The sequence below is a fragment of the Acipenser ruthenus genome, chromosome 30 (genome assembly GCF_902713425.1).
Source record: "Acipenser ruthenus chromosome 30, fAciRut3.2 maternal haplotype, whole genome shotgun sequence".
Lineage (NCBI taxonomy): Eukaryota > Metazoa > Chordata > Actinopteri > Acipenseriformes > Acipenseridae > Acipenser > Acipenser ruthenus.
This window is the reverse complement of record NC_081218.1, coordinates 15,727,925-15,754,740: the sequence shown is the minus strand read 5'-3', so window position 1 is coordinate 15,754,740 and position 26,816 is coordinate 15,727,925. Positions and strand designations below refer to the sequence as shown.

At 43.8% G+C, this 26,816-nt stretch overlaps 1 protein-coding gene across 2 annotated transcripts; it reads right to left on the bottom strand.

Moving 5' to 3' along the window:
• On the bottom strand, positions 1-26,816 carry LOC117431526 (ras-related protein Rap-1A). 2 transcript variants are annotated; one of them, XM_034052524.3, is made up of 8 exons: positions 26,714-26,816; positions 9,393-9,481; positions 8,991-9,059; positions 8,554-8,610; positions 7,882-8,022; positions 4,769-4,912; positions 3,977-4,104; positions 1-757 (listed from the first exon to the last, which is right to left on the bottom strand). In XM_034052524.3, the coding sequence occupies exons 2-7, from the start codon at positions 9,447-9,449 to the stop codon at positions 4,015-4,017; spliced, it is 558 nt and encodes a 185-aa protein (XP_033908415.1). In that variant the 5' UTR covers positions 9,450-9,481; positions 26,714-26,816; the 3' UTR covers positions 1-757; positions 3,977-4,014. The 2 variants fall into 2 exon arrangements, with proteins under 2 accessions (XP_033908415.1, XP_033908423.1); XM_034052532.3 differs by lacking the exon at positions 26,714-26,816 and adding an exon at positions 19,624-19,745.

Here is a 26,816-nt window from a genome sequence, read left to right as displayed (position 1 = left end):
TAATGAAAATGTACTAAAATTTAATCATTCATAAAAGCTGAAAATTAATTTGTGACAGTAAAACACACGAAGCAACATTAGAGTTGGTTTAGTAGAATATATTTTAGCTTCGAGAGACATAGAAATCAGTTTGTTTGTGTTTTCCCACAGTTTGTTTTTCTATAAAAGACCCATTTTTCCAAAGCATTACACACAAAACATTTGAATTGGAATATATTAAAGGGATGGAATTCCTTAACTCCCAGGATAGAAAATGAAGTCACTTCAGAATGATGATGTCACTTCAGAAAGATGATGTCACTTCAGAAAGATGATGCTATTTGTGATGTCAGTCCACTGGAATTCAAACTGTTACCGCTGGACTGTTAGTACTTAAGAAAGAAAAGGGGGATTATGAGAATAAAAAGGCCAATATGTTATCAATTCTTGATTTAACTTGCAACATCTAACATTTGAAATGTGTCCATGCGTTCATATGATCATACAACTAAATTCAAATAGAATTATTTTTATCTTTTAATTACTATTGCAAAGGTGAAAATACTGTTGTTTTTTTTCTGCCAAGAAGCGATGCGGGTGGGGGGGGGGGGGGGGTCGGGGGACGACAGTTCCAATCCATCCTCCGAAACTCTTCAGTTAAACGATACAAAAAAAGCACAGGAGCCTCTTCAGATAGGTTGTAACTTTCGAATTGTTTTGTATTAATCTGGAATGCTGGCACTTTCCAATTTGGGCAACAGTTCTTCATTCCTGCATTCTGTGGTGAGAAAGAAAATAAACATTTAGAACACAAATCGCAGATGAATCATTTCCAAACCAGAAGTGTTTATTAAAAAGACAAACTGTACAGCTGTGTACAAATCATGTCTTATGAGTGACGCTCCAATGGAATAGAATACTTCACTGCAAACAGTATGGATCTGACTGACTCCCTTCACAGCTCCAGAGCACAGCACACACCCCTTCAAATGGATCTGACTGATTCACTTCACAGCCCCAGAGCACAGCACACCCCCCTTCAAATGGGTCTGACTGACTCCCTTCAGAGCACAGCACACACCCCTTCAAATGGATCTGACTAATTCACTTCACAGCCCCAGAGCACAGCACACACCCCTTCAAATGGATCTGACTGACTCCCTTCAGAGCACAGCACACACCCCTTCAAATGGATCTGACTGACTCCCTTCAGAGCACAGCACACACCCCTTCAAATGGATCTGACTGACTCCCTTCAGAGCACAGCACACACCCCTTCAAATGGATCTGACTGATTCACTTCACAGCTCCAGAGCACAGCACACACCCCTTCAAATTGACCTGACTGATGCCCCACAGCTTGTTGTAAACATGCATGAGGTGTACTCTCCCTTAACGAATTCAAAGAGTTTTCATTTGCCTTCACTGAAGCCCATCAGACAGAGAGGCGCACTGGATTGATGCATTCCTTTCCAGTGCTTCCCCAGACCCCTCCAGGCACTGCTTAACTGCATATATGTCTCATTTGAGCGTTTAGCTTTTATACATGATGCAAAGCACAGACGACAATACATATAGATAATAAGCAGGTACATACACAGCAGCGATGCATCCCGTACAGTCTACAGCCTGTCAACCCCCCAGGCCCCTGTGCTCAAGTGACAGAGCAAGCCTTTCAATTGTAACAGCTCCCTTCAGGCTACTGACACACTCTACTGCAGCTTCCAAGCGGAAATGAATTAGTGTACAAATACCGTCACTGACCAGCAGGGGGAGCTGCTGCTCTCAGATCGAGCTCAGCAGTTTCATTTAAAACAGGAAACAGCTTCAGGGCTGATCCAAAGCATGAAAAAGCACAAAACAGGGTGCCGTCCCCCACACCAGAGCTGTCCCATCCTTCTGGTTTAGAGATCTGAATGGTAGCCAAGACTTTTGAAGAACAGAACACGGTTTATGGATTAATAGTTTAAAGAATTGAAATACACAAGGACATCTGGTATTGCAGACGCAGACTCGCAGGAAAAGGCAAATCATTGACACCAGATAAGCACCTGGCAGGTGTTCTGTAAAAGTTTCAAGACAATGCGGTCTTTCCGTTTTGAGATTTCTCCCACTGCTACTAAACGCGAGTGCAGCTGTGGATGAGGCTGGCGTGCCTGTGCTAATGTGCATTATTTGAGGATTGCATCATCACGGTTTCTCTTTCACTGGCTTCCAAGGTGCAACACGCAATTAGACACAAGGTTTACAAATTCTGCAATTCAATTCCAATGAATTCATGTAAACATCGCTTCTCTGTGCAATCAGCCACGGGGCAATTCAGAGCTACAAGCAGAAACAAGTCTGTGTGGAGTTGATCGAACTCCCACACAATTCACTGCTCGTTTATTTATGATTTTTAAAGATGCATTTTCTCGGATGTTACACAGAGAATACAGGCAGCGCAGCAGCATTGAATGCTATAATGGATTATTGATCTCAAGAGGATTTTATTTTTCCTCAATTAAACAAACACGCTGCTGGACTAAAGCGCTCCTGTTTCTTTTATAATGAGAGACGGCATCATCTAAAACAAACACACAAAAAGCAGCGATTACCATCTGAGCCTAATTGTGTGGCGTATTAATAAAGTGTGCATGTGTGTGACTCGCTCCAGAGTGCAATGAACAGCACTATGAAGCAATGTTTCCATTGTGTAAAGTCTTCCTGTCGCTGGAGTGTGTAAAACCAGGGCCTTTCAGCAGACGCAGCAATATTATTTAAAAAGTGTGTCGCTGACTGAACAGAGTGCGTTCCGTTCTGTCCGTCAGCATTTTCTTGTTCCTCTTTACAGCGTTAATAAACCCACCACCTGAATTTTCAAAGGCAACAACTCGGTTTTCAGATTCAGTGGCATTCATTTACTTTCTCAAGTCAGGATGTTGCTATATCAACATACTGAAAGCAGCGTTGATTAACCCTTTCATCCTGGAGCCCCTAGTGGTGGTAGTCAGCGATGCACGTTCTGTAACAAGAAGAGCAACATGCTACAGGTGTGACATCTTTTTTAAAGGTTATGGCAATCCTGTTTCTTAATGGAGCTCCCCCAGAGTGTAACCATTAACATGTCCCCCCTGCAACACTCCTCGCCAAGTGGAACTAATGCCTCATAGTACTTCCACTAGCTGCAGTAATAGTGGCCACACAAGATACTGTATACCGGAACTACAAGAGATCCAGATTAATAACCAATTGATTGTGAAGCGCGGTGGCAGCGAGCCATGCAATACATTGGAGATAATCTCTCAATCTCATTCACACATTGAAACATAAGGAAGTGAAGCAGTCAAAGAGAACACAAGGGAGGTCACTGTACCGCAGCAGAACTAAACTAACCCGCTCGCCACTTCATATGCAGCCAGCAGACTCGGGGTTAATGATTTCAAGACATTTACAAGAACCACCACCAGAAAAACACAACACTCGAAAATAATAAGGTCTTCATAAGCTCAATGGCGTTTCCATGGAAACATGCCCAAGCACAGAAAAGATTAAAGGAAACGATGGCAATCTCCTGTGGTAAGTGCTCCTGTGGGTGGCTTCAGTTCTGCTGTATGAAAGATAAGGGGCACAAAACAGCAGACCATTCAAGCCACCAGGACTGATTACATTCATTGGGAGACACTGGGACGCACACTAGCAGCACAGCACACCTGTATCGAGGTCTATGAAAAAAGCTCCTCTCAAAACTGCAGTGAACTTATCAGCTCTACCAATGTATCTGCATGTATATATCAGCACACAACCCATTCCGTCTGCACCATGAGACCAGCGTGTGAAACTGTCATCTCGGAATGAAACTGGGGCTGCAGCCGGCTCCATCTGCACCATGAGACCAGCGTGTGAAACTGGAAATGTACCGAGTGAAAAGCGAATGCGTTCTGAAAGACGGCCCGTTGTCCCGGTGGCAGTTTCTGCAGCAGGTCTCGTCAAGGCTGGCCAGCACTGGTTCACTCACCTTGCTCAGAGCTGCTGCTGCTGCTGCTGGCTGGACTCTTACAGCAGCAGGCAGGACGATTTCTTTTTAGCCTTTTTCTTTTCCACTGGCGTTTTCCTATTGATCTGTCTGACCAGGTCATAAAAGATCTATGAAAGGAAAAAGTGTATTTGTGTTAGTGATCGGCGCTTTGCTTGCTGTAAAAGGAACTAAATCAATTCAAAACTAAAGAAAGCTTCATGCCACATGGGCGGTTCTTGACTTCTGTCCCCATCTTGTCATTTCATTTTAAAAGCAGCCCTGAAAGAGTTTCCCTATGATTTCTCTTCTGGATGCTGTATTGAAGTGTCTAAAGTAGAAAACTCCTCAGAAAGCATGTTTCTCATTTGGGATCAGGAGGGTTAAGACTTCTATTTATACAAAAGGCTCAGGAAATAGGGTGGGGACATTGTGCTTCAAACTGTAAATCTATTCAAAAGGAACTGTGGCCTGCGCCGTCTCCCCAGGGAGATGAAGAGCATCACATCATTGTCTTTTTTATTTATCTTATTTCAAAAGAAAAGCAAACAGTCTTTGTTTGCAGAATGATTAAAAAAAAACGTGAGCTCTCTTTTCAGGCTGCTTTCATGACCTTCACCTGTGACCCTTCTATGAATGAAAAACAAACTAATCTGAAAACGGAGGCTGACTTACTGGAGAAATATATATACATAGCATGCATTGAGTGCCTGGTCGCTTTCTTAACGTCACTGCAGCGAGAGCCCTGGAATCAACACGGTGGCGCTCGCTCACTGGCTGGTCTGTCAGTCTTACCTCATTAACGTTGATCTTTGACTTTGCAGACGACTCTAAAAAGGCACAGTTGTTCCACTGTCTTGCTAGGTTCTGACCCTGTTCCTTCCCCACGACCCGCTCGTCCTCCAGATCACATTTATTGCCGACCAGAATCATTGGGACCTGCGGGGACACAAAAAGGGGAGCTGGTCAGACACTGGGCAGCAGCCACACAAAGGCGGACAAAGCCTTACTGAACTCTCCCAATCCAGAATCATACATCCAGTTACAGACGTCTTTAAGCCATCTCCCCATTCTGCTTTTAGTCTCTTCTTTTAAACTGCACCGTGACGCAGGGGTGTGGGCCTTGCTTTGAATGCTTGCTACTGCTCTTAGACCACCTACAGTGTGTGCAAAAGGATCTAATTCACAACTGAAGAGCGCATCATTTCCCCTTGAGTTTCAAACAGGGCTTTAACCCCACTAAACCAGGTGGGAAATGTATTCAACCAAGGCATGGATTGACGTTCTCTTTGGGTTCCTTTATGAAACAAGCAAAAGGTCCCTCTTAACGAGGTTTCTGCGCTAGCAGCATTTATTAGTACTTGCAGTGCTGCATTCCACATTTTCTATTTTCTGCCAGACACCAAGTACCCAAAACACAATCAAAACCATAATTCTGAGCAGAAAGCTCACCTCCAGGGCCCAACTGATTTTATGCAAAGCTCTGCACATTTCAGACCAAAGCCAGTTCCAGACCAGGTAGATGTAAAGAAATGTACAACTTGATATTGGAGCAACAGAACCCAGAAGCACTCGGCATAACCGAGTGGAAACAGAAATAAAACGACACCTGGAGCTGCTTCCTCTTAAACCAGCTAAGTCACTTCATGTCTGTGCTCAGAGGAGCCAGCTGCCCTGGCGCTGGGGTTTGCTTCACGCGCCGTCCTCTCGGGAGCGGGCGCTTCAACACAAGCACTGCGTGGATGTGTGGGGGTTTACTGGCACAGCACCTGCTTGTTTAAATGCGAGACCACGTTGGTGATGTCATGGGGTCAGGTTCGGATCTGCAGCACAGGCGTTCATAGTTTTGGATCGATACTTTCGGTTGCTGTTGTAAGCAGTTACTGCAAGAAAGAAGCTGCTGTAAAAGGGATAGGGGCAATGTAACCCTCCAGGGGAAATGACCAAGGAAGTGTAACACTATCTGAAAGCATGGATTGCAAACTGAGATTTATTTAACTTGTGTAGCACCACATTAAAATTATTATTATTATTATTATTATTATTATTATTATTATTATTATTATTATTATTATTATTATTTCACGGTTTCAAAACTGCATAACGGATGCCTCTACAATGTACAGAGCAGCTCATATCCGTGCCATTATTTTGTCAGCTGCATTGAATCGCTCTGTAAAATCACGTTGTTCTTGAATAAATGGAAGTGCGGTAGGACCTGGTGAAATAATCCTCTTTCTCTTCCCAATCGCTGACAGCTCAGCGCAGAGCGGCTCTGCATCTTGAGATGAAATAAAAGGGATTTTTATTCAACGCGAATGAACTGCAGAACGCTCGCTCACATAATAGAAGTATCCCAGTCTGTGGGAATAGTGTTTTTTTAGAATGGCTTTGAAGACGTGCTCCTCTGCTGAAGTCTGTTTCAGCTCATTCAGACAGCTTGCACGCTGCATTTCTTGGTATGATTGAATTCACCTTGTATGTCCCTGACAGTAAAAAGCCCTCTGTTTTGTCGCCATGTTTTTTGTAGTCCTTTGCATAGCAGGCAGGTAACTTCCTCCTTCAGTGTGAGGGGGAGGGACAGACCAGGGCAGAAACAAGATTGATCTCAATCTGCTGCTAATGGAAATGAACAGGGCTGATTTCAAACGGTTTTCAAGCCTGAGCCCGTGGCAGATGGAAACATGTACAACAGATCTCTGCCTGGGGAGATAATAACCTCATTCAGCTGTGCGCTGTACACACAGGAGAAGAATAACCCTCTCCGATGAGCATCAAGACCCGGGCCATCACGGATTCACAAGCTATAAATATCCTGTTAGCACCTCTAGCTGCCTGATCATATTCATGTATTGTAGTGAGGTTTTTTTTTTTGGTTGAATGTATCCGATCTCTGGTTATATTCTCTATATAAAACCCTCTCTGGTTATATTCTCTATATAAAACCCTGCAGGAAACGGGAAGGCTCTGTGCACCTCTCAACAAGGAGGCATGAGTCACACCAACATGGGCATAATGCAGCCTCACGGACTGAGAGTCATGCTTCACACCCTGCTGTGGAATCAGAGAGGAGAGCCTGGTAACTGCACTTCATTTCACTTGTATTATTAAAAGCTAGTGTGATCCATTTCTGCTTAATGACAAAAGGCCAGTTTAACGTTGACTCGTCAGCGATGGAACAGCGGGATCGTCACAGAACTCCATCTGCAGTAATTGAATGAAAGCAGCACTTCAGCTGTGTGTGAAAGCCAAGCCGTACATCACTGCTAGAAACGAAACCGCTGAACAGCAGCAGCCATACAGAACTAGTCTGTCAGTGAGACCCATCCCCTGCCATGGCTGTGCCTTCATAACTAGAGCGATCAGCATGTTGCAAAATGGGATGACCATGACATTCATCCACTACAGAAGAGAAGAATTAGCAATGTCATCTTTCAATCAAAATGTAAGTGTGGATTAATGACCGGACACACAGACTCCGCGTTGTCTCTCCAGAATCCCAAACTCAATAACTTATGTAGCTTGTGCTGAATAAAGGTAACAGCAATTGTCATGACAACTGGATACGTGATTATCTAGATATAGCAAAAATGTCGTGTGTGTCTGACTGGACAGCAACCATCACACAGTGTCGGTTTCCAATCATATACTACTCCCAGCAGAACGACAGGCTCTCACATTTAAATACCAGGGCCATCGACAAACATGACCCCACCATGAGCAGAGAGAGACAGCAACACTGAAACACACACACTGAGCAATGCCTGCATCAAACCTGATCTCAACAGTGCACCCATTTCAAACAGCTGGAGGAGAAGTGTGGTGCAGTACGGAGGTACAGCGGTATATTCATGCCCACTGCGCGTAACACAGCCCCGCAGTATCAATGCAGTCCAGAAGCTACTTACATCTTCAGTGTCCTTCACTCGTAGGATCTGTTCTCTTAAGTCCTGGAGGTCGTTAAACGTTGACTGTGCTGTAATAGAATATACTAAAGCGAAACCCTGGCCGTTCTTCATATACAGGTCTCTCATCGCTGTGAACTGCTCCTGTGGACCAAAAATAAAAGAAGTGTTCAGGGTCTTCATGTGACCGCACAAGACCAGGGTCCCCCTTCACTGATCGGGTCAATCTGTCTGTCTGTCTGTCTGTCTGTCTGTCCAGATGAACATGACCAAGCCTTGATCACGCACTCCTAACCTGAAACACATTCTCAGCAACAGGAATCTACAGTCCAGTTATTAGTTTAGAAAATTCATTATCGTAGGGTTACATTTTATATTGTATCTGAAAGTTATTTCTCGTTTACGTATTCTTTCAAAATCCACACATATATTCAGAATTCATAATTAAACCTAAACTCCGGGATTGGATAATGTAGATCAATTATCAAAACTATTAACAAATGAGGAACAAACAGCTTGAGGTAGTAAGGAGGGCCTGAATTCTATTCCTGAGTACAACTGGAATAAGCAGAGCATGTGGTCCTGTGTAATTAATTTCAGGGATTGATAGCTGGTTGATCATGGTACCCCCTGCCCTGGTCACTCATAGTAAAACAAAGTAAAACGCTCTCTTACTGTCCCTGCTGTGTCGAGAATTTCAAGCATACATTGTTGTCCGTCTACTTCCACTTGCTGTATGGGGGAGGAGAAAAATAATGAAGAAATGATAAATAACTACACAGCCATTATACACCACAGCACCACAGGGACACTGCAGCCCTGGAGAGAGTCCAGCGAACAGCAACCTGACCAATCCTAGCAGGGCGTGGATCCTTTAAAACCCGACTTGACAAGGGTTTGAGATCAATCAGCTACTAGGAACAGGGCGAGCTTAGATGGGCCGAATGCCCATCTAAGTGTAACAACTCATTTAAAATGGGGTCTGATGAAGGGACGCAAGAATTTTGATATTATTGGTCATTTTGTCCAGGCACGATTACTTATTGCACTGAAATCTTATCAGTAACTGCATTACTAGCAGTGATTGTGTTTCTGAAAGTTGGAACACTTACCTTTCTGTATGAATCTTCTATTGTGGGGTCATATTTTTCAACAAATATTCCCTGTACGAATTGTACTGTCTGGGGAAAAAAAAACGAAACAAGGAATGCATATAAAGCACAGTATTGAATAAGATCCAGTCATTAATTCACTATTTTTGATGTGCCAGAGATAGCGAAAGAGGAAGCACTGTCCACGGTACAAGACAATGCACAGAACAGACAAATTAAAACCAAAAAAAAGTCTATGTGTGTAACGAAAGCCTGCACAGCACTGCTTCTCGATTTGGAGAAGCAGAAGTGATAGAGGAAGCAGCGAGGTGCCAGCATGGTTTCCAGCAGCTCTGCTGTCTGCTTTTCCAGTGAGAGTCAGGGTCCGCTGTACTCTAGAGTCAGCCCTGCCAGCGTACTCACCAGAGCAGACTTCCCCACACCCCCAGAGCCGAGGACCACTAGCTTGTATTCACGCATAGTGTGGCCTGTTCAGCAAACAGCGTCACAATCTGAAAGGAAAGAGAAGAGGAGAGGCACAGATTACAGCTCACACTAAAACGAGAAGAGACGCTTCCTAACCCTAATGCAATGCCTAACCTCAGCATCCTTCCACTGCACTGGAACAGAACAGTTTAAAAGGACGCTGGAATAAGACTGAAGGAGGGAGTAAATACGGTCCTCACGGAGCTCCAAAGTACTGTGCCCAATTTAAAAGGTAAAGTGTTGAACTGCAGTGACAATTCCTACCAGCCCTGGGTAGAAGGCTCAAATGAAATGCAACGGAATTAAAACTTGCAAAATTTTAATTGGTGCATAAAATATAACTATTCCCAATGGACCATGCACTGTACAACAGGTCAAATATCTGTAGTGATTTTACAAACCAGGACACATCTGAGAGGGGATATTAAAGTGTGCATGGGGGCCACCCTTTCCATAATACTGCTAAGAATTTTTAACTGTCTATTTTAAGTGTTATTTTATTACATTCTTCTGAAAACACGACATCAAGAGAGATGTTAGACACTATATTTTCTTGACACATTGCTGAGAAACCGATAAGAATAAAACTGATTAAATCAGCCCTAAAATAAATGCTCTTTGAAAAACACACTTCCACCAGTATCCTCATGCTAATTTGTAATCACACGTATGGTATGTGCTGTCTTCAGTATCCACGGGGTTAGTTTAGAATTCAGTCCCGATAGATTCACAACAGTAAGAGACACATCTAAAAACCTGTGTAAGACAGGCGCCTCCAGGCATGAGGGAATGAATAATGCAGAAATACTAATCCTTCAAGAATAAAATCCCAAATTAGAGAAATAAACACATACAAATCAATGCAAAGCCAGTTCTACAGCCTGTCAGACTCGATCAGGCGTGACGGCTCTAAAAAAAAACGAGAGTGTTTTTATCCAGCGTATCATCCTGGTAAAGACACACATAGCATTCCTCTCTGGAGGATTGGTGAGCTAGTCCAGCAAAGGTGGAGAGTTTAAAGCAAATGCACGCTCTAGTTTCTAATCCAGCCAGCGCTGGACTTAAACTCAAACCATACTTGTTAATTAACCCAAGAGTCATTTCTGTTCCTCAAAGACTATAAGAAAACATTAATGATAAATGGAGAGCATTCATTTCACACACACACACACTCCATATTAGGAAACGCCTCTTCAATGAACCTGCAGCACAGGCATCAATTCTCTTTTGTCTCAGAGTTTCCCCGACAAATAAGGAGAATGGAGGAACATGCCATAAACACTGCCTTCCCTTGTCTGTGCTCTGCCTAGCTTTCTAGAGCAGGGCCCTTTTAAAACAATGACATCATCAAACAATTATCCTTTTCTGGCAAGGGGGCTGTTTCTCCATGTAAGGCTGTGAATACTCCAGAAATATGACAAGTGGTTTGATTCCTGGAATTCATATATCCCCCTGCCTCTCCCCGGCAAACAACAGCTCTACGGATCGTGGACAACGCCTCGACAAGACAAAAACCATGCTTTTCAAAACCAGCGGAGGGTTACGATTGCAGCCAATACAGTTCAGCTGCAAAAGAAAAAAAAGCACCTTGTGAAATACAGGTGAACCGATTCCGAAATGAAAAGGAGCTTATATGACATCGTGACTCATCAAAAGCACCAAAACCTCATGTTTGGTGTACAGTTACTGTGCTTGCAAACGAGGTTGAGTGGAGAATCCAACACCTCACAATCAGCGCCCATCCTCTGTGTCTCTGTCGTATCACACTGGAGCCCCACGACTGCAAGTGAGCATGAACAGCAGCGAGACACAGGGCCTCCACAGTGTGCAGTGTCTCGTAAAGACTAGCTCTGGTTTAGCAAGTGAAACGCCTTCCTGGCAGTGAATACAACCATGCACTCCATTAACCTGTCCTCACAGCTCATTCAGTCCTGGGATCAGCCTAGTTGCTCTTCAAGTGAGGGGACTGAACTGGACACAGTATTCCAGGATAAATGCATTACAGACACATGTTTCTACTTGACTGTAGTTTTAAATGGACGTGACGCACTCTGTAAAAATAAAAACTGTTACAGTGCAGTCAGCCCAAGTTCACAATCGCTGGAAAAAAAAACAAAAAACTAAACTATTTCAGGGAAAAAGAGCAAAACAATGTTCTGCACCCACCCAGTGTCCTGGGAGTTTAACTGGAGGAGTTTAAGTAACCATGATATTAAATACAAAACAGCAGATCTACAGTAACAGAAGTATACACTGGGCATGTACAGCATGCAGGTGATTGTGAATCATGTGGCTCTCTCCTTGGCATGTACATAATGCAGGTGATTGTGAATCGTGTGGCTCTCTCCTTGGCATGTACAGCATGCAGGTGATTGTGAATCGTGTGGCTCTCTCCTTGGCATGTACATAATGCAGGTGATTGTGAATCGTGTGGCTCTCTCCTTGGCATGTACAGCATGCAGGTGATTGTGAATCATGTGGCTCTCTCCTTGGCATGTACATAATGCAGGTGATTGTGAATCGTGTGGCTCTCTCCTTGGCATGTACAGCATGCAGGTGATTGTGAATCGTGTGGCTCTCTCCTTGGCATGTACAGCATGCAGGTGATTGTGAATCGTGTGGCTCTCTCCTTGGCATGTACAGCATGCAGGTGATTGTGAATCGTGTGGCTCTCTCTGTATCAACTATGCTGCTTTACAGTGTAAATGGGGTTCAAAGTCTGCCAGCACCGTGTGATGCTGCTTCTGTTTACAGTGTGTCTGTTTGTTGATAGTCAATGGCAACATCACAGACTAGGAGGCAGACAAACAATTACCCACAAGAGGTTCTACATCCTTCATTGTTCTGCTTTAGGAGGAGTTTCAATGTAATCTCTTCTGAGGATCCCAGCGTATCCAGATCACGCTCCCTCCTGTAACAATGCTGGTTTTCTGTTTCCACAATACGCCACTCCTCTCAAATCAGAGCACCAGCATTGTTGAAAATACACCTGTTCATTTAACACAATTCACAGCAAGCAAACAAGCAAGCAAGCACTCTCAATGTGTTTGTTTCTCATTTACGAGACCGTTGTCTCCAGTCTGGGTGCAGATCAATATTCCTGTTTCTCTTGTGTTTCAGACTTCGCTCAAGGTAAAACAGCATTGCTGATAAACACATTCTTCCACATGAAGGTGACGAGGTATTGATTTGAGTTCCCACAATTTTTTTCTTTTAGTTTTCCTGTTCCTGAAAACAAGGCCCTTCAGTCAGAAGCAGAATACAGTGAAACCTTGAATTATCCAAACCGTGGTTATTGGAACCCTGTAACCCCGACCAGCCCTTGATAAATCAGTCCTGCTGTGTGCCGTGCTCTTCTGCTCTGTCCTGTATGCTATGCTGTATATATTTACAGGTAAACGGGTTTGAGATATATCTCAAATTGGGAAAGCAAACTCGACAAAGCTAAACTGAAACCCAGGCCTCCTGTAAACCCTGTGGTCAAGCCGACAATGCAGAACAATTCCTTCAGTTAGAAGTGACCACATACTGAACCCCAGCAGCCTTCACTGCACATGTGCTCAATGTGTTGCAGTTCACATGGCCTTCTCAAACACCTGATCAAGTAGTATTCGTCTTCAAAGAAAATATTTGAATGCTTGTCCCCCCCCCCCCCCACCCACAAGCACAGTGAATCCAGGACTCCCCCACCCCCCCACCCCCACAACGTGCTATGTCTGCATGACTCTGAATGGTGTTGGCTTAATGGATTGGACGCAGAAACATTTAGCACTGAGTAAATGGACTTCAGATCTATAAAGACTGAACACTGGCATAACTGAATTAATCCACTGAACCGCAAGGCTGTCTTTATTTTTTAACTGGACAGCTATTCAAGTTTAATTGCATTTCATTGGAGAGAAGTGCTTTGAAACCATGAAAGACTTGAATGTGAGCCAGCGCCGTGCTGACCTGCTGAATGTAGGTCCAAGCAGGAAGTCACCAGGAGCTACAGTGACATTCATTAAAACAGGAACGCTCTAAAACCAAGCAAACAGGAAGCAAAGAGCTTGTACTGAACAGGGAATTTCCACCATGCCTGGACGGGACGGGTTATTATTGAGAGGATACTGGCAGAGAACAAGGTCTTTTCAATGGAGGATTGAGCACACAGCCATCACTTTAAAACACTACCAGCATAAGAGGAGAAGAAACCGTGAGCTCGCCCAGGTCCTCGTTTGGATCCTGATTCGCACACTGCCAGGACTGCAGGTATCAGGTAGGCAAGGCAGTCAAAGTGAGAACTCGGGTCCGTGAAACCAGACGGAAGAGTTTCATTTGAATTAAAAATAAGCCCTTTATACTGAAATCTCCGTTTTGCACAAGACCACATTTAAGCAGTTGTCACTCAAAATGCGTGCAAGCAATTACATTTTTTTGTGCTTCTTAATTATTTTTGCATTTAAAAATACCCCACAAAAAAAATCACAGTGAAGGAAAAATATTTTGCAATATTAATCCCTCTTGTGTGTTCTCGAACATCGACAAGAAAACATTCATGATTAAAAACAAAAGTATGTTTTTGTAAGACTCAATAAAGATATGAATATTTGGGATCATTTACTATATAGCCAGTTGACTTTCTGAAGCTTGAAATCCCAGAGTAATTTCTTATCAGCCCAATGGAAATGTTTAACTACCCACTAGAAATTCTCAACTTGTGGACAAAGGCTGGCTTGAACAAGCTACTATTGTAAACAGATTTACAAAATCCCCTTAACCCTCACAGTAACACCAACTGCCAGTACTGCATGTACTGGACTTCCCTCGTGCAGAAACTAGCTGGGCTCACTGTACTACAAAACAATGTGAAAACCAAAAGGCCATTGAATTCTGCATCAGCATTCATTAATTCAACACTATGACAGAGAGGGATGGACTGACTTGGAAATACAAGATCATTCTAGGGAGGACATATTTTCAATCCTGGGTAGAAAGATTTTTCATCAGATTTCTTTATTACAGAAAGTACCGTTGATGGTTTGCAGCAGTCTGGCTTTCAATAAGTCGTGACTAATAATGAGCTCGTTTTTCAGTTATCTCCTGTTGACTCACTGGTTATGAAAATGCTGTTCGCCCCAAACCAGCATGAAAATCCCCTATTGCAAGGGAGGGGGCTCAATCTTTCATGCCTGCCTGAAGCACTGCTACAGTAAGTGACCCCTCTCGTACTCCAGTGACTCATTCTGATAAAACTGCTCACACAACGACGCTGCACAGGAACACGCACTTTCAAGAAGTTCACAAAAACCCGGGAGTCTTGTCAGAGAAACGCGGCTCATTCACATTATTAACCCTGTGCTTAAAAGGGTCATTTAAAAACATCCCAGTAGAAGATTACATTTGAAATCCAAACCCAGAACTGCTTCCTCGTGTTTCAACTGTTTAAAAAGAACAAACCAGAGACGGGGTTCAGCTGCAATAACCCACAGAAAAACCAGGGACGGGGTTCAACTGTAATAACCCACAGAAAAACCAGGGACGGGGTTCAACTGTAATAACACACAGAAAAACCAGGGACGGGGTTCAGCTGTAATAACCCACAGAAAAACCAGGGACGGGGTTCAGCTGCAATAACCCACAGAAAAACCAGGGACGGGGTTCAGCTGCAATAACCCACAGAAAAACCAGGGACGGGGTTCACCTGCAATAACCCACAGAAAAACCAGGGACGGGGTTCAGCTGTAATAACACACAGAAAAACCAGGGACGGGGTTCAACTGTAATAACCCACAGAAAAACCAGGGACGGGGTTCAGCTGCAATAACCCACAGAAAAACCAGGGACGGGGTTCAGCTGTAATAACCCACAGAAAGTGCTTGTTTCTGATTTCACACTAGCTGGGTTTTACAATAGTAACCAGCAAACCAAAACTCGATGAAACACATGGGAAACAAAATGAGTTACGACTGCAATTACTTTTCATTTTTAAAATTTAGATTCAAGTTTAAAATAAGTACAACCTGTGTTTAGCAAACCGTCCTAATCCAAGATAAGACATTTTACATAAAAAAAAGAGAGCAGGTTACGACTAAACCAAAAAGAAAAGAAAAGGAAAGAAATTGCTGACTTCATCTTACAAGACTGGTTAATCTTATATATTCTAGCACATTTCATGCGTTATCAGCTGGTTTCACGGGCCCCCATCAGCACTCATGTGGAGCTATTCAATGGTACTTTAAGTAAAGTGGTCCCGACTCTGATCACTCTGAGATGAAGCCTCTTTGTGTAGTATCAGACACGGCCCCTGTCCTTCCTGACTGCCACACATTATCAGAAGCCTGCTGCATGACTGCTACAGCACGTGGCAGGAAGTGCTGGCCTACCTTTAGAAGGCGTTTTCCTCTTTAATGTTACTGAAGACACTCAATGCCAAAAAGTCAAGTAGCTACTGAGCAGTTTACTAATTCCTCCGCCAACTTGGACTGAGTTTGCCAGTCCTGTTCATTTTCAAAGCAATCTGAACTGGATCGTGGGCAGTCAGAAAGCAGCGTCTCTCCAACTCTAATGGAAGAAGTTTCAGCTGCAGCGTCGGTGTGAAGGACGTATTTCTACAAGCTACACTCTAGTGCCAGATATCATGTTTGAGAGACATATTATTTTGTTTCTGTAGCTACAAAATCACTGAGAAATTGGTAGATTATAATCATTTATCAATGGCATTATACAGAAAAGGCTTTAGCTTTCTTTACTGTCTGCGGATTGGATCTCAGCCTGCAGATGGAACCGGCTGCAGCCCCAGTTTGATACTGGAATGAGAGGAGATGGAGTTTGAGGCTGGTTTCACATGCAGAGTGCAAGGTGGTCCTTTCATTCTGCAATGAGACAAGGCGCTTTCAAGGTTTCTACAGGGAATTGAAGCAAAACAAAGTAACTGCAGCTTTGTCACAGAGAAGAACAAAACGTACGCCACACTGAAGTCTTTAAAAGGGTGAAAACGCATCCACCATGGAAACAATGGCAGCTGGTACTTCGGCAGGGCAGAGACATTGTGCTCAAACACACACAGTGGACCCCTGTCATTAAACTGCACCCCCTCATGACAGAGTGTCAGACAATGAGCTCTTCATCTGCATTTCATCACTTCAAGTTCCATCGGTGCTGAAGGATGCATTGCAACAAGAGGACTTTGAAGTTTAACAAATGTCATCAAAGTGGTCCACTTGGCAGCCGTGCTACAGAGGACCGTGTCAGACCAGGTAGCTCCGCGGTACCCACTGATGCAGAAGGAGTTTTTCATTGGGTTGTAATCTGGATAAAGCGAGGCTTGTGAAGGCAAACACTCCCCAATCAGCACTGATATGGGACTATCTACTGTCGAACATGGGCTAGATAACACAGAGCACCCCGACACTTTGCATTGCTGCTGCAGGAAATCCCTTTGTCTCAAAACTGAAGGAGCTCATTAAAAGTAAGACCATTTCCGAGATACATAGATCCTTGGCATTTCTATTCACATTAAGGGCCCGGTTTATATTCCATGTAGTTTCTAATGATCTATGCCAAAGTCATGATGCCACACCCCATTATAAGATGTCAGAAAATCCGTTCAAATCGTGGGTAAAAACAAACAAACAAAATACCACACCATTGCTTAAACTGTGTTTAAGAAGCCATTGGGCAGCATTGCACTTTGCGCCACGAAAAACTCCATGACCTAACCGCTGACAAAGAGCCACACTGTACAAAGTGCACCACAGGCAGAGAAACCAGTGTCCGTCGATACAGTATCTGTCATCCCTCCACCAATGGGACTCGTTCTGCATTCAAATGCTTTCTAACATGCTCTTCAATCTCCTGAAACAAACTACAAAAGTATGATTTCAGATAAAGAGGAAGCTTCTTGAAAAGGCCTGTAAAAGTTTTGTGATTCATCAGCTAATCTTCGGACTGGTCAACTAATCATACAGACTGTGAGGAAAATCCTACTGCTGCAGAACTGCAAAAAAACACACAGTGCTGACAGGAAATCTAAAAATAACAGCAATACAGAAATATTCCAGTCAGCTGCTGCACGGTCACAGCGTAAAAATACTTCCGCACAGTAGCTTCCAGGCTGGTGCGTTCTGGAAGACCTGAATTCCTAAATCCAGCATGGCGAGGGGACAGACTGGCACAGCGAGTTCATGCAAAAATCCTGGACTCAAGTCTGGCTCTCTTCACTGGTTAGACGACTCTTGTGGTTTCCACTTAGTCCCCCAGGGAGTTTGTGTGAGCAGCGCTCTACACTTGAGAGCACACAACGCAAACGCGCGAGGTGCAGCAGATAAACGGGAGCTCCCCCCGGGCCGCCCCCTGGGAGCTCCCGTCCACGGTCGGCAGTGGAAGAGCCTGGACTCGAACCGGCGACGTCCAGGCTATAGGGCGCATCCTGCACTCCACTCGGGAGCCCATGTCTGTCTTTTAACATCATAGCTCCTCACTAAATTATCCATCAGGACGATCACATGTGATGCACATGGTATCACGACCTGCATATCGTGTTACACATCGTTACCGTGAGATTAGGGTCCCGTTACACCCCTAGTTAGAACACATCAGAGTCGAACCAATGATAGGAAGGGTTCAATCTAAAAGAGCTGTTCCTGTAAAAGGAAGCAGGAAGGAGGAACTTCAAAAAGATTACAAGGAACCGAATGTGTTCAAATGCTAAAACAGATAAGAACCCAAAACAAAGCCAATAAAATAAAACGTGTAACTAACAGCAACCAAATAAACAGTGCTGTGTTTTCAATGACCTTTCTTTAAAGTGCGTTTCAAACACTACAGCCCTGCTCACGGCACAGCGCTTACAGACTGCAGCACAGTATCTGCATTGTTTCACTTTAATAAGCTGACAATTATTTGTGTTGCAATGCATGAACATTACAGTGTGGGTCGGCCCCCATTGACCTGCTCATAGCAAAGCACGCATAGTGGTGTCCAGTTACTCCTGCCTTCAACAAACAACACTGTGCACACAGCCAAGGGAAAGGCTTTGTACTTAACCCTGTCCACAGCCTTCTGCTCCACGCCTCAGTGTGTGTTGTCTCGCATAGGGTTATGATCACCTGTGTTTTCATCCAAAGACACTTTAAATCACCCAATCACTACAGTTAATGCAGCTAAAAAAAAAAATAATAGTTTGCAATGTTTGATTTTTTCCCTTTCATTCATTCAGGTCTCAAATGTGCAGTTCTGAAAGAAACACATGTTTTAGTGTGTTATAAAATGCTCAAATCCAGGGGTGGCTTATACTAGCATGGTAAAAGCTGATCAGATGATACTGTTTCGTCCACTGCAATTCTGTGTAGAATTACTGGAACATGGAAGCCCTTGTATGGATGATATAGAAACCTCTTTAGGGCACAGTCTGTGCAGGGCAAAGTACTGGAGGAAAATGATAAGCCAGCACATTACACAAGCCCAGCAAATTCAACATTTAAAAGCCCCATATAGTGGAAATTCTGACGACTGCATAATTCAGTCCACAATCGCTACCCTATCAAACTGAAATCTGCAATTCGTATGAGGCAGCTTTTCCTGTTTGATCATTTCCTGAGATTTCACAGTGAAGCATGGCGACTGTGTTAAGGCTGCACAGCGCACGTAGCACGCTCCTGAACTGTTAAAGTGACCATTCACTGTTAAAGTGACCATTCACTGTTAAAGTGACCATTCACTGTTAAAGTGACCATTCACTGTTAAAGTCCTGGTGTAAATGCTTCCGCTTTGAGAAGGAAAGGCGAGAAAACTAGAGAATAATTCATCTGATTTTTTGTATTTTTTAGTGAACGGTTTTGAATAACACTGAGTATAACTGTCTTCAATATGTACAGGTTTTACAATGTTGAATTATTTTGCTCAGTCCATTCTTTTCGAATCAGGGTTTACACTACACCTCAGCAGCTCACAACACCATTTCCATACAATTTGTATGAAAGCGTTGGGTTGTTTATTTGCAAAGAGTATTCCACTCTCCACCTGACATAGGAAGTGACTTGAAAAAAAGAGACTTCATACCATCTTTAATGTCTTTCCAAACTGCACATCGGAGTCCTACATAGTGAATGTATGGAACTATTTTATTGGCTACAATTACTTTAAGCTTATAATGATGACAGCAGCCTATATGTACAGTAAATCTTACCTTAGACATGAAACTGCACAAGCTGAACTAAAAAGCCAGCTTGGTGTTTAATTCTGCTGCTCCTTCTCCTTTTTCATCTGGCAGTAACTCTACCCAAGAAACAATGAAGTGAAATGCGAGTCCTGCCAGCAGCGTCCACTTTAATCCCTGGGAAGCACAGGCACGCGTTAGAGATTGCAGAGGACTGCAGAGGACTGCACAGTGCCAAGCCAGCCACAGGAATAGCTGGGGATCAGCAATGCTCTCAGGACATGTATTAACTCAGAACGACTTACAGTCTTCAGACTGGAGGACTCCACTCTGCCCTGAACTGGAGGGAGCGCCCTTTCTGTTAGGGGAGAGGGAGCAGTACAGACTCTGCCTCCACCCTGCCCTGAACTGGAGGGAGCACCCTTTCTGTTAGGGGTGAGGGAGCAATACAGACCCAAGTAATTGCTCATGCTACAGTACAGATAGATGTATTAGCTTTAAAACTAAAATATATAAATATCCTATTTAAAAAGAAAAAGCAGTGTTGTGAATGTTATCAAGGGATGTGTGCGACTTCCTTTACAAGCCCTACCGAGGAGAAGAGCAGCACAGGGAACGGCAGCTTTATCTGCCAGGCTAACGCAAGCTTTGTTGAGAGAAGCTCAATCCCAAATCCTCAGCAGAAGGATGAAAATTACCAGAAACCCAGCAGCTCTGTGTCAGTTTCTTCAAAACGGCTATTCCAACTGGCAAAGGTTTCAATGCAAGAAAGCCAGACATCAGCTTTTACTGCAACCGGAATTACAGTAAAGGAGAAAGCCAGACAGAGCAGCCCAGCTCACCCTCACTCAGAGCAGCCCAGCTCACCCTCACTCACAGAGCAGCCCAGCTCACCCTCGCTCACAGAGCAGCCCAGCTCACCCTCGCTCACAGAGCAGCCCAGCTCACCCTCGCTCACAGAGCAGCCCAGCTCACCCTCGCTCACAGAGCAGCCCAGCTCACCCTCACTCACAGAGCAGCCCAGCTCACCCTCACTCACAGAGCAGCCCAGCTCACCCTCACTCACAGAGCAGCCCAGCTCACCCTCACTCACAGAGCAGCCCAGCTCACCCTCACTCACAGAGCAGCCCAGCTAACAGCTGAATACAAAGAATCGTGTACTGCTTTAACTGCTATGAATTGTGATTATTTCAATCTCACACACTCTCCTCCCCCCCGCGTATTCTGCTTATTAAAACATGTCAGTAACACACACCCTCCACCACAGCGGGACCTTCAAAGCTATCAGTATAATGGAAACGTTCAGGACCATGACATACATTGCAACAGTATTACAGAACAATACAAATTCACAATGGAAATCACAATTCTAAGAAATTCTCCAGATTAATGAGAGTATGTAGGAGTGACACACATACATCCGCCTCCACTAAACCTTCTTTGGAAGTCACAACCGATCTCTTTATGGGAAAAACTGGTCGTCTACAAGAAAACAAACCAACTCGACAGCACGGGTTCATTCTAGCTTGCTTGAGATGACTGTCGTCAACACAACTGATATCCAATATACAATTACCAAACAACTCCAAAAATCTGAAATACGAACAGAAACCAAGATTCAACGGCAAATGTTTATTTTCCAATTAAAAAATAATAATAATAATGAAGTACAATAATTAGACTAATAAATAATTCCAACCCTAAATCAGTAAATACATAGTTAGTACCTACTGTAAGATTGGCTCCTCAAGCTGTAACAGAACTACGGCATTCAACCCCCTCAGCTGCTATAGCAGCAGAAGAGCAGTTCTGTTCACAGAGTGGAAAGAGAGGAAACGTGTGTGTGTGTGCGTGTGCGTGTGCGTCTGCAGCTAGAACTGCCTTCCCTAATAGAAAACAAGGTCCGATTGCTGTCGAATGCACACGAAAGAACACAGCAAACATTCACCGATGAATCACCTGTTGTGGTGGATACAAAGATAACCAGGTGCTGCTGTACCTAAACACACATGTCAGCAAACACAATTCGCTCCACTGAATGTCAAGAGTTTGACATGGAGACAGGTCGTATCCGTACTGTACATCCCCACACTGCTACTTTGATCCAGTCAAGGGGTGGTCAAACATGAAATAAGCACTGTCCTCAAGCCTGATTAAAAAAGGGCTGTTCTGTAGATGTTTTTCAAATGAATAAACTGCACTATCAGTCAAGCATGTTTAACAAGAGGTTTCGTCACTCCGGAGTCTGCTGTCAAATGACATCGTGTTTTACAGTCCAACACCTGTCTTCTGGCAATCGCTCCCAAATGAACACAGTGTTAATGCAATCCCCAGTCAGAAACGGCCCAGCGTTTTCTGTTTGGCAGTAATGACACAAGGAGGGAAAGCTTGACTCCCTCCAGAACACATCACGCACCAAAACATCAGCTAATCAAAAAAAATCAAAAAAAATCCCTGGAAAATAAACACGCTTTGAAACTTCCAGTCTTTACCAGATTTAAAGAATGCAGACGCGAGGCTGGGTTCATACTGTACCTTCACCACCTATCTGTCTGCTGCTGCTGGGGAGCCATCCTGGATTAAAAACACACAGCCTTGAGAGCTACTAGAAGATACACTCAGTCTAAAGAGCAGCTCAGCATTTTCAACCAGGAGTAAAAAGAAAAGTACTTTCTCTTGCACAGGATACCACTTCGACTGCTGACGTACGCTGTAGCAAAATCCTGCCCACAGCAGAGCCAGCTTTCATCTCTGCAGTGTCAGCGGCTACACTGCAAAACAGCATGGTTTGGTGCTGGGGGTATGTTTGAATGATCCAAGATGACTTTATTACGAGCATCATCGGGTAAACAAGCAGTGAATTACTTCATTATCACAGTGCAGGAGCAGCTATCGGACTGCTCTGTAATCTGAGCAGTGAAGAGTAATTACTGTCACTAATGAGTTTACAGGAAAAAAAATAAATAATCCGCAACAATCAGAGCCAAAAACTACAAAAAACACATAATCTGCACATAATCTAGTTTCCACCCATCAGGGATTATTTAGCGTGCTGCAGAAGGACACAGACATCAGTACATCAACCGTTCAATTACCCTAAACACAACTTCATTTGAACTGCCAACAAATCTAATCACTGACAAACAGAACTCTGTTTATTAAAAGGATGAGCACAACAGGCGTGGCTGTAGCAGACAGGGTTATAAATAAAGGTTAATAAGACACACACCTATAAACTGAGGATAATCCAGCTCGTATTAAAACCTGGATTGGATGAAACTGCTCTGCAATGGGAGTCTTATTTCCATCCCTCTTCCCCCTGCACGCAGCCAGTAAGAGGCTTGACTCTGAAGACACTGCCGAGGTGAAATGACCTACACTAGGAAGTGTAAGATTTGCACCAGCAGGGAATGCAAACTGCGGACTTTCTTGTGCCTGGTGCGTCAGACGTCACGTTTCAAAATGATCATGTTTGCAATCTCAGATTTCCTTTCAGGCGACACCTATCTAGGGAATGGAAGCCGCTCACAATAGTATTGTATTTTGTCGGCTACTCTTTAATGCATCCTGGACAAGATGATCTACCGCAACTGGACGTTTCTGTACCAGGAAAAAAACAACAGCTAGATACAAAAGCAATGACAAAAATAATAAATCTGATTTTGAAACACAGAAATACGCAAGACAGGAAGCAACGACAGGAAGCTGCAGAACAGAACAGTTCTAACCTACAGTGTAACATGCTGAGCAGCTAAACAGCGAAAACAATGCTGAGAAAAACAAGTCATGAACAGCAATACGAGTTACTTATGAGTCTGGTGTTTGATAACCCGACAGGTAGAAATGCAGGGCGGCAGAGTCCCCTCAACAGCAGCACTGCCCGTTCCACATTGTGCTATTCACAGCCTTGTAAGAAAAGTCAGATTGCCTTTTGAGAACAAGGATGTCTGTTCATTTATATTTTCTGATTTTGACTTGACGATGCTCAGAATGCCAATTCTCACACGCCGGATGCGATTGCTAGGGTTCAGTAAATTAGTGCTTCGTTAACAGGACAGAGTAAGCGGACTCGAGCGGAAATCCAAACGCTGCTCATCTCCCAGCATCACACACACCTGCTCCGATAACAGCACTGTGGGCTGCACTGCAAACCCCTGACAACGTCCTGAATCTTTTACAGGTGGGTTTCCAGCAACACGTGAAACCAGGAACTCCAGAGATGAGCTTCGTCATACCTATTGTGTGAGCACTAAAACAAAGTGCAGCACAGAAACCAGGACCAGAGGACACAGGTGAAATTAAGGGAGAGATACTTCTTCACACAGAGAGTGGGGAGGGTATGGAATGGGCTACTTAGCCATGTTGTTGAGGAAAAAATCACTTGGCTCCTTTAAGACCCAACTTGACAAAGATCCGAGATCAATCAGCTACTGGGAGCCGGACAAGCATAGCTGAGCCGAACGCAACCGAAAACATGCATGTGCTAGCAATCTCATACATACAGAACATGCATGTGCTAGCAATCTCATACATACAGAACATGCATGTGCTAGCAATCTCATACATACAGAACATGCATGTGCTAGCAATCTCATACATACAGAACATGCATGTGCTAGCAATATCATACATACAGAACATGCATGTGCTAGCAATATCATACATACAAAACATGCATGTGCTAGCAATCTCATACATACAGAACATGCATGTGCTAGCAATCTCATACATACAGAACATGCATGTGCTAGCAATATCATACATACAGTAAGGAAGGCAGGCAGGCTCCAGAAAAGGGCACCCGGGCATTTAAATGATCAATGAATGAAAAGAGAGGCACATTAAAACCTGCGTTGTTAAATCCTGCCCTGGGTGCCAGTATAAACAGTGCTTTCCTGCGTTGTCGGCCTGCAGTTGGGAAGCACTCTGTTAGTGGCTTTGCCGTGTGAATGAAGCCAGGCAGCACTAGCCTCCTCTTGTTTTTGCATGCTGCAGTACTGCAAGGCCAGTGAAGGGAGCTGTCTGTCACAAACTCAGCCTGGGGGCCACACACGGACTGTAACAAGAAGCAGCCTCTTACAACTGAGCCCGTCCAATCAGAAGGCTTGATCTGTCCCTGCAGCACTGCGCAGTCAAGAGAGCACCCTAGTACCAAGGATTGTGAAACGAGCTCAAAACTGTATGACAAAGATGTCACCGTGCTTTCCAAGGCTTTATTAACACAGGAATGCTTACATACAGCACGGCACACACACACGTACTCTCGCTACAGCAAGCTTTCTCTAAAATGTTCCCAAGCTGCTTTTCAAAGCTCCAGTGCAAAATCAGAATCATATTCTCGTGCAATGCAAACTATCAAGCAGCAGCACAGGTGCAGCGCTCAGTTTGAGATTTGTTATGGTGCTAGCAAGCGCAGTATCTCATCTATCATCTATCTCATCGCTACAGCACTGTATTCAATTCCGACAAATAGGGCACGTTTTGCTCATGAGGAAAAGTCTTAAAAAAAAATCTACCCAAAAATCCATCAATATGAATAATGAACTTCACAATCGTACAAGCCTCTTTCTAACAATGTTTTAATAGCAGCTCGCTCTCACAAGATGGTGTTGCAGGTTAAGTCGTGTTTAGCGCTCGCAAACACACAACGCTGGACTGCACACTTGTTTTTTTTTATTTTTTAAGCACACCTCAAAGAGACGCCGTTTCATTTCAGTACACAAAGCAGCTGATGTACAGATGTTTAACAGAAAATTACAAAAAAAAATAATATTTGAAATCAGAAAGCTACACAAACCACATCGTAGTTCTATCAACGCCATCACACATTCTTGTATCTAAAGACACTGAGACTGGAGGGAATCGCTGTCAGTAATTCATTGTGAAGTCTACAGCCTGAAGTTATGGATTTACACCATTAATAATACAATTCAGAAGACCCCCTATCCATTGGTCTACATGGTCTAGGTGTTAAATGTATGAACTGTGTATGTAATATTTAACACACTTATAACACAGGGGTCAAAAACGGACTTTCAAACCACACGTCTCTGTGTACTGTACATTACGTTATTACCTTAACAACTAGACAAGTGATCATTTGAGTTAGGTGCAAACACATTTAAAACGAACAGAAAAAATAATTATATATATATATATATATATATATATATATATATATATATATATATATATATTCACATACAAATTAAGACATAGCTTCCGTACAAATCCAAGAGCTGCTAAGTGTAATTGATAATAATACTCGGTAATTATACCCAGCACTGCATATTACCACAGAGTCTCCGGTAACAAACATCACACAAAATTACACGACTCTTTCCGCTCGGGAAATGACACCCAGATTGTGTTAACTGGTAGCATTGCAAATGTCTAATCCTGTCGTGACCACACACACACACACACACACACACACACGTATTATTATTATTATTATTATTATTAGTAGTAGTATTTACAAACAGCCGCAAAGCACACATTCCAGCAAGTCAAAACTTTGGAGTGCGTGTTTGTGAATGTGACACAACCCACTTTGACAGTGTGGACGTGAACTGTGACGGGTGACTGTCATCCCCCCGGATCCAGACGGATGGAAAGCAGGGAGCTGGGAGCCTCCGTGGATGTTATACGAGGTGTACTAAAGTCTCAGCACTTTTTCATTTTTACTTCAGCCCGAAAGTAAAACAGAGCGCACAGATTCGTTACACTTACAAGATAAACCTAGACTAGGCTCCCGGATCTGGGATCATGTGTCACAACGCTTAGCAGTTAACATGCTTTTTCTGAGAGCAGATTTAAAGGGTGTTTTTGGTTTTTTTTTTGTTATTTTTTTTTTCTTTAGCAGTGCAATGCAAGTGATCCGTCTCTCCGCCATTCCGCTTTCCTGCTGAACCTCCCTCCCTTCCGCCCGGCCTGGACAGACTACAGGAGTGTACACACTACCCCCGCTCCTACAGGAGACAATCCCAAACAACCCCCTCGTCTGACCGCGGATTCCAGTGCTCCGGACTCCACTGTTCCCGAATCACCCCGGTTTGTCCCTACTCTGACCCGGTTTGACAGTCACAATCTCCGGTTAAAGTTCGCCTCGGATACTCACCGTCTCTCGCTCTCTCCGCCGCTGCACCGTGCCTTCGGATCAACTCCAGTCTAGCGCTGCTGACGTCATCCCCCAGCCTCTCTCTCAGTGCTCTTAAAAGGGC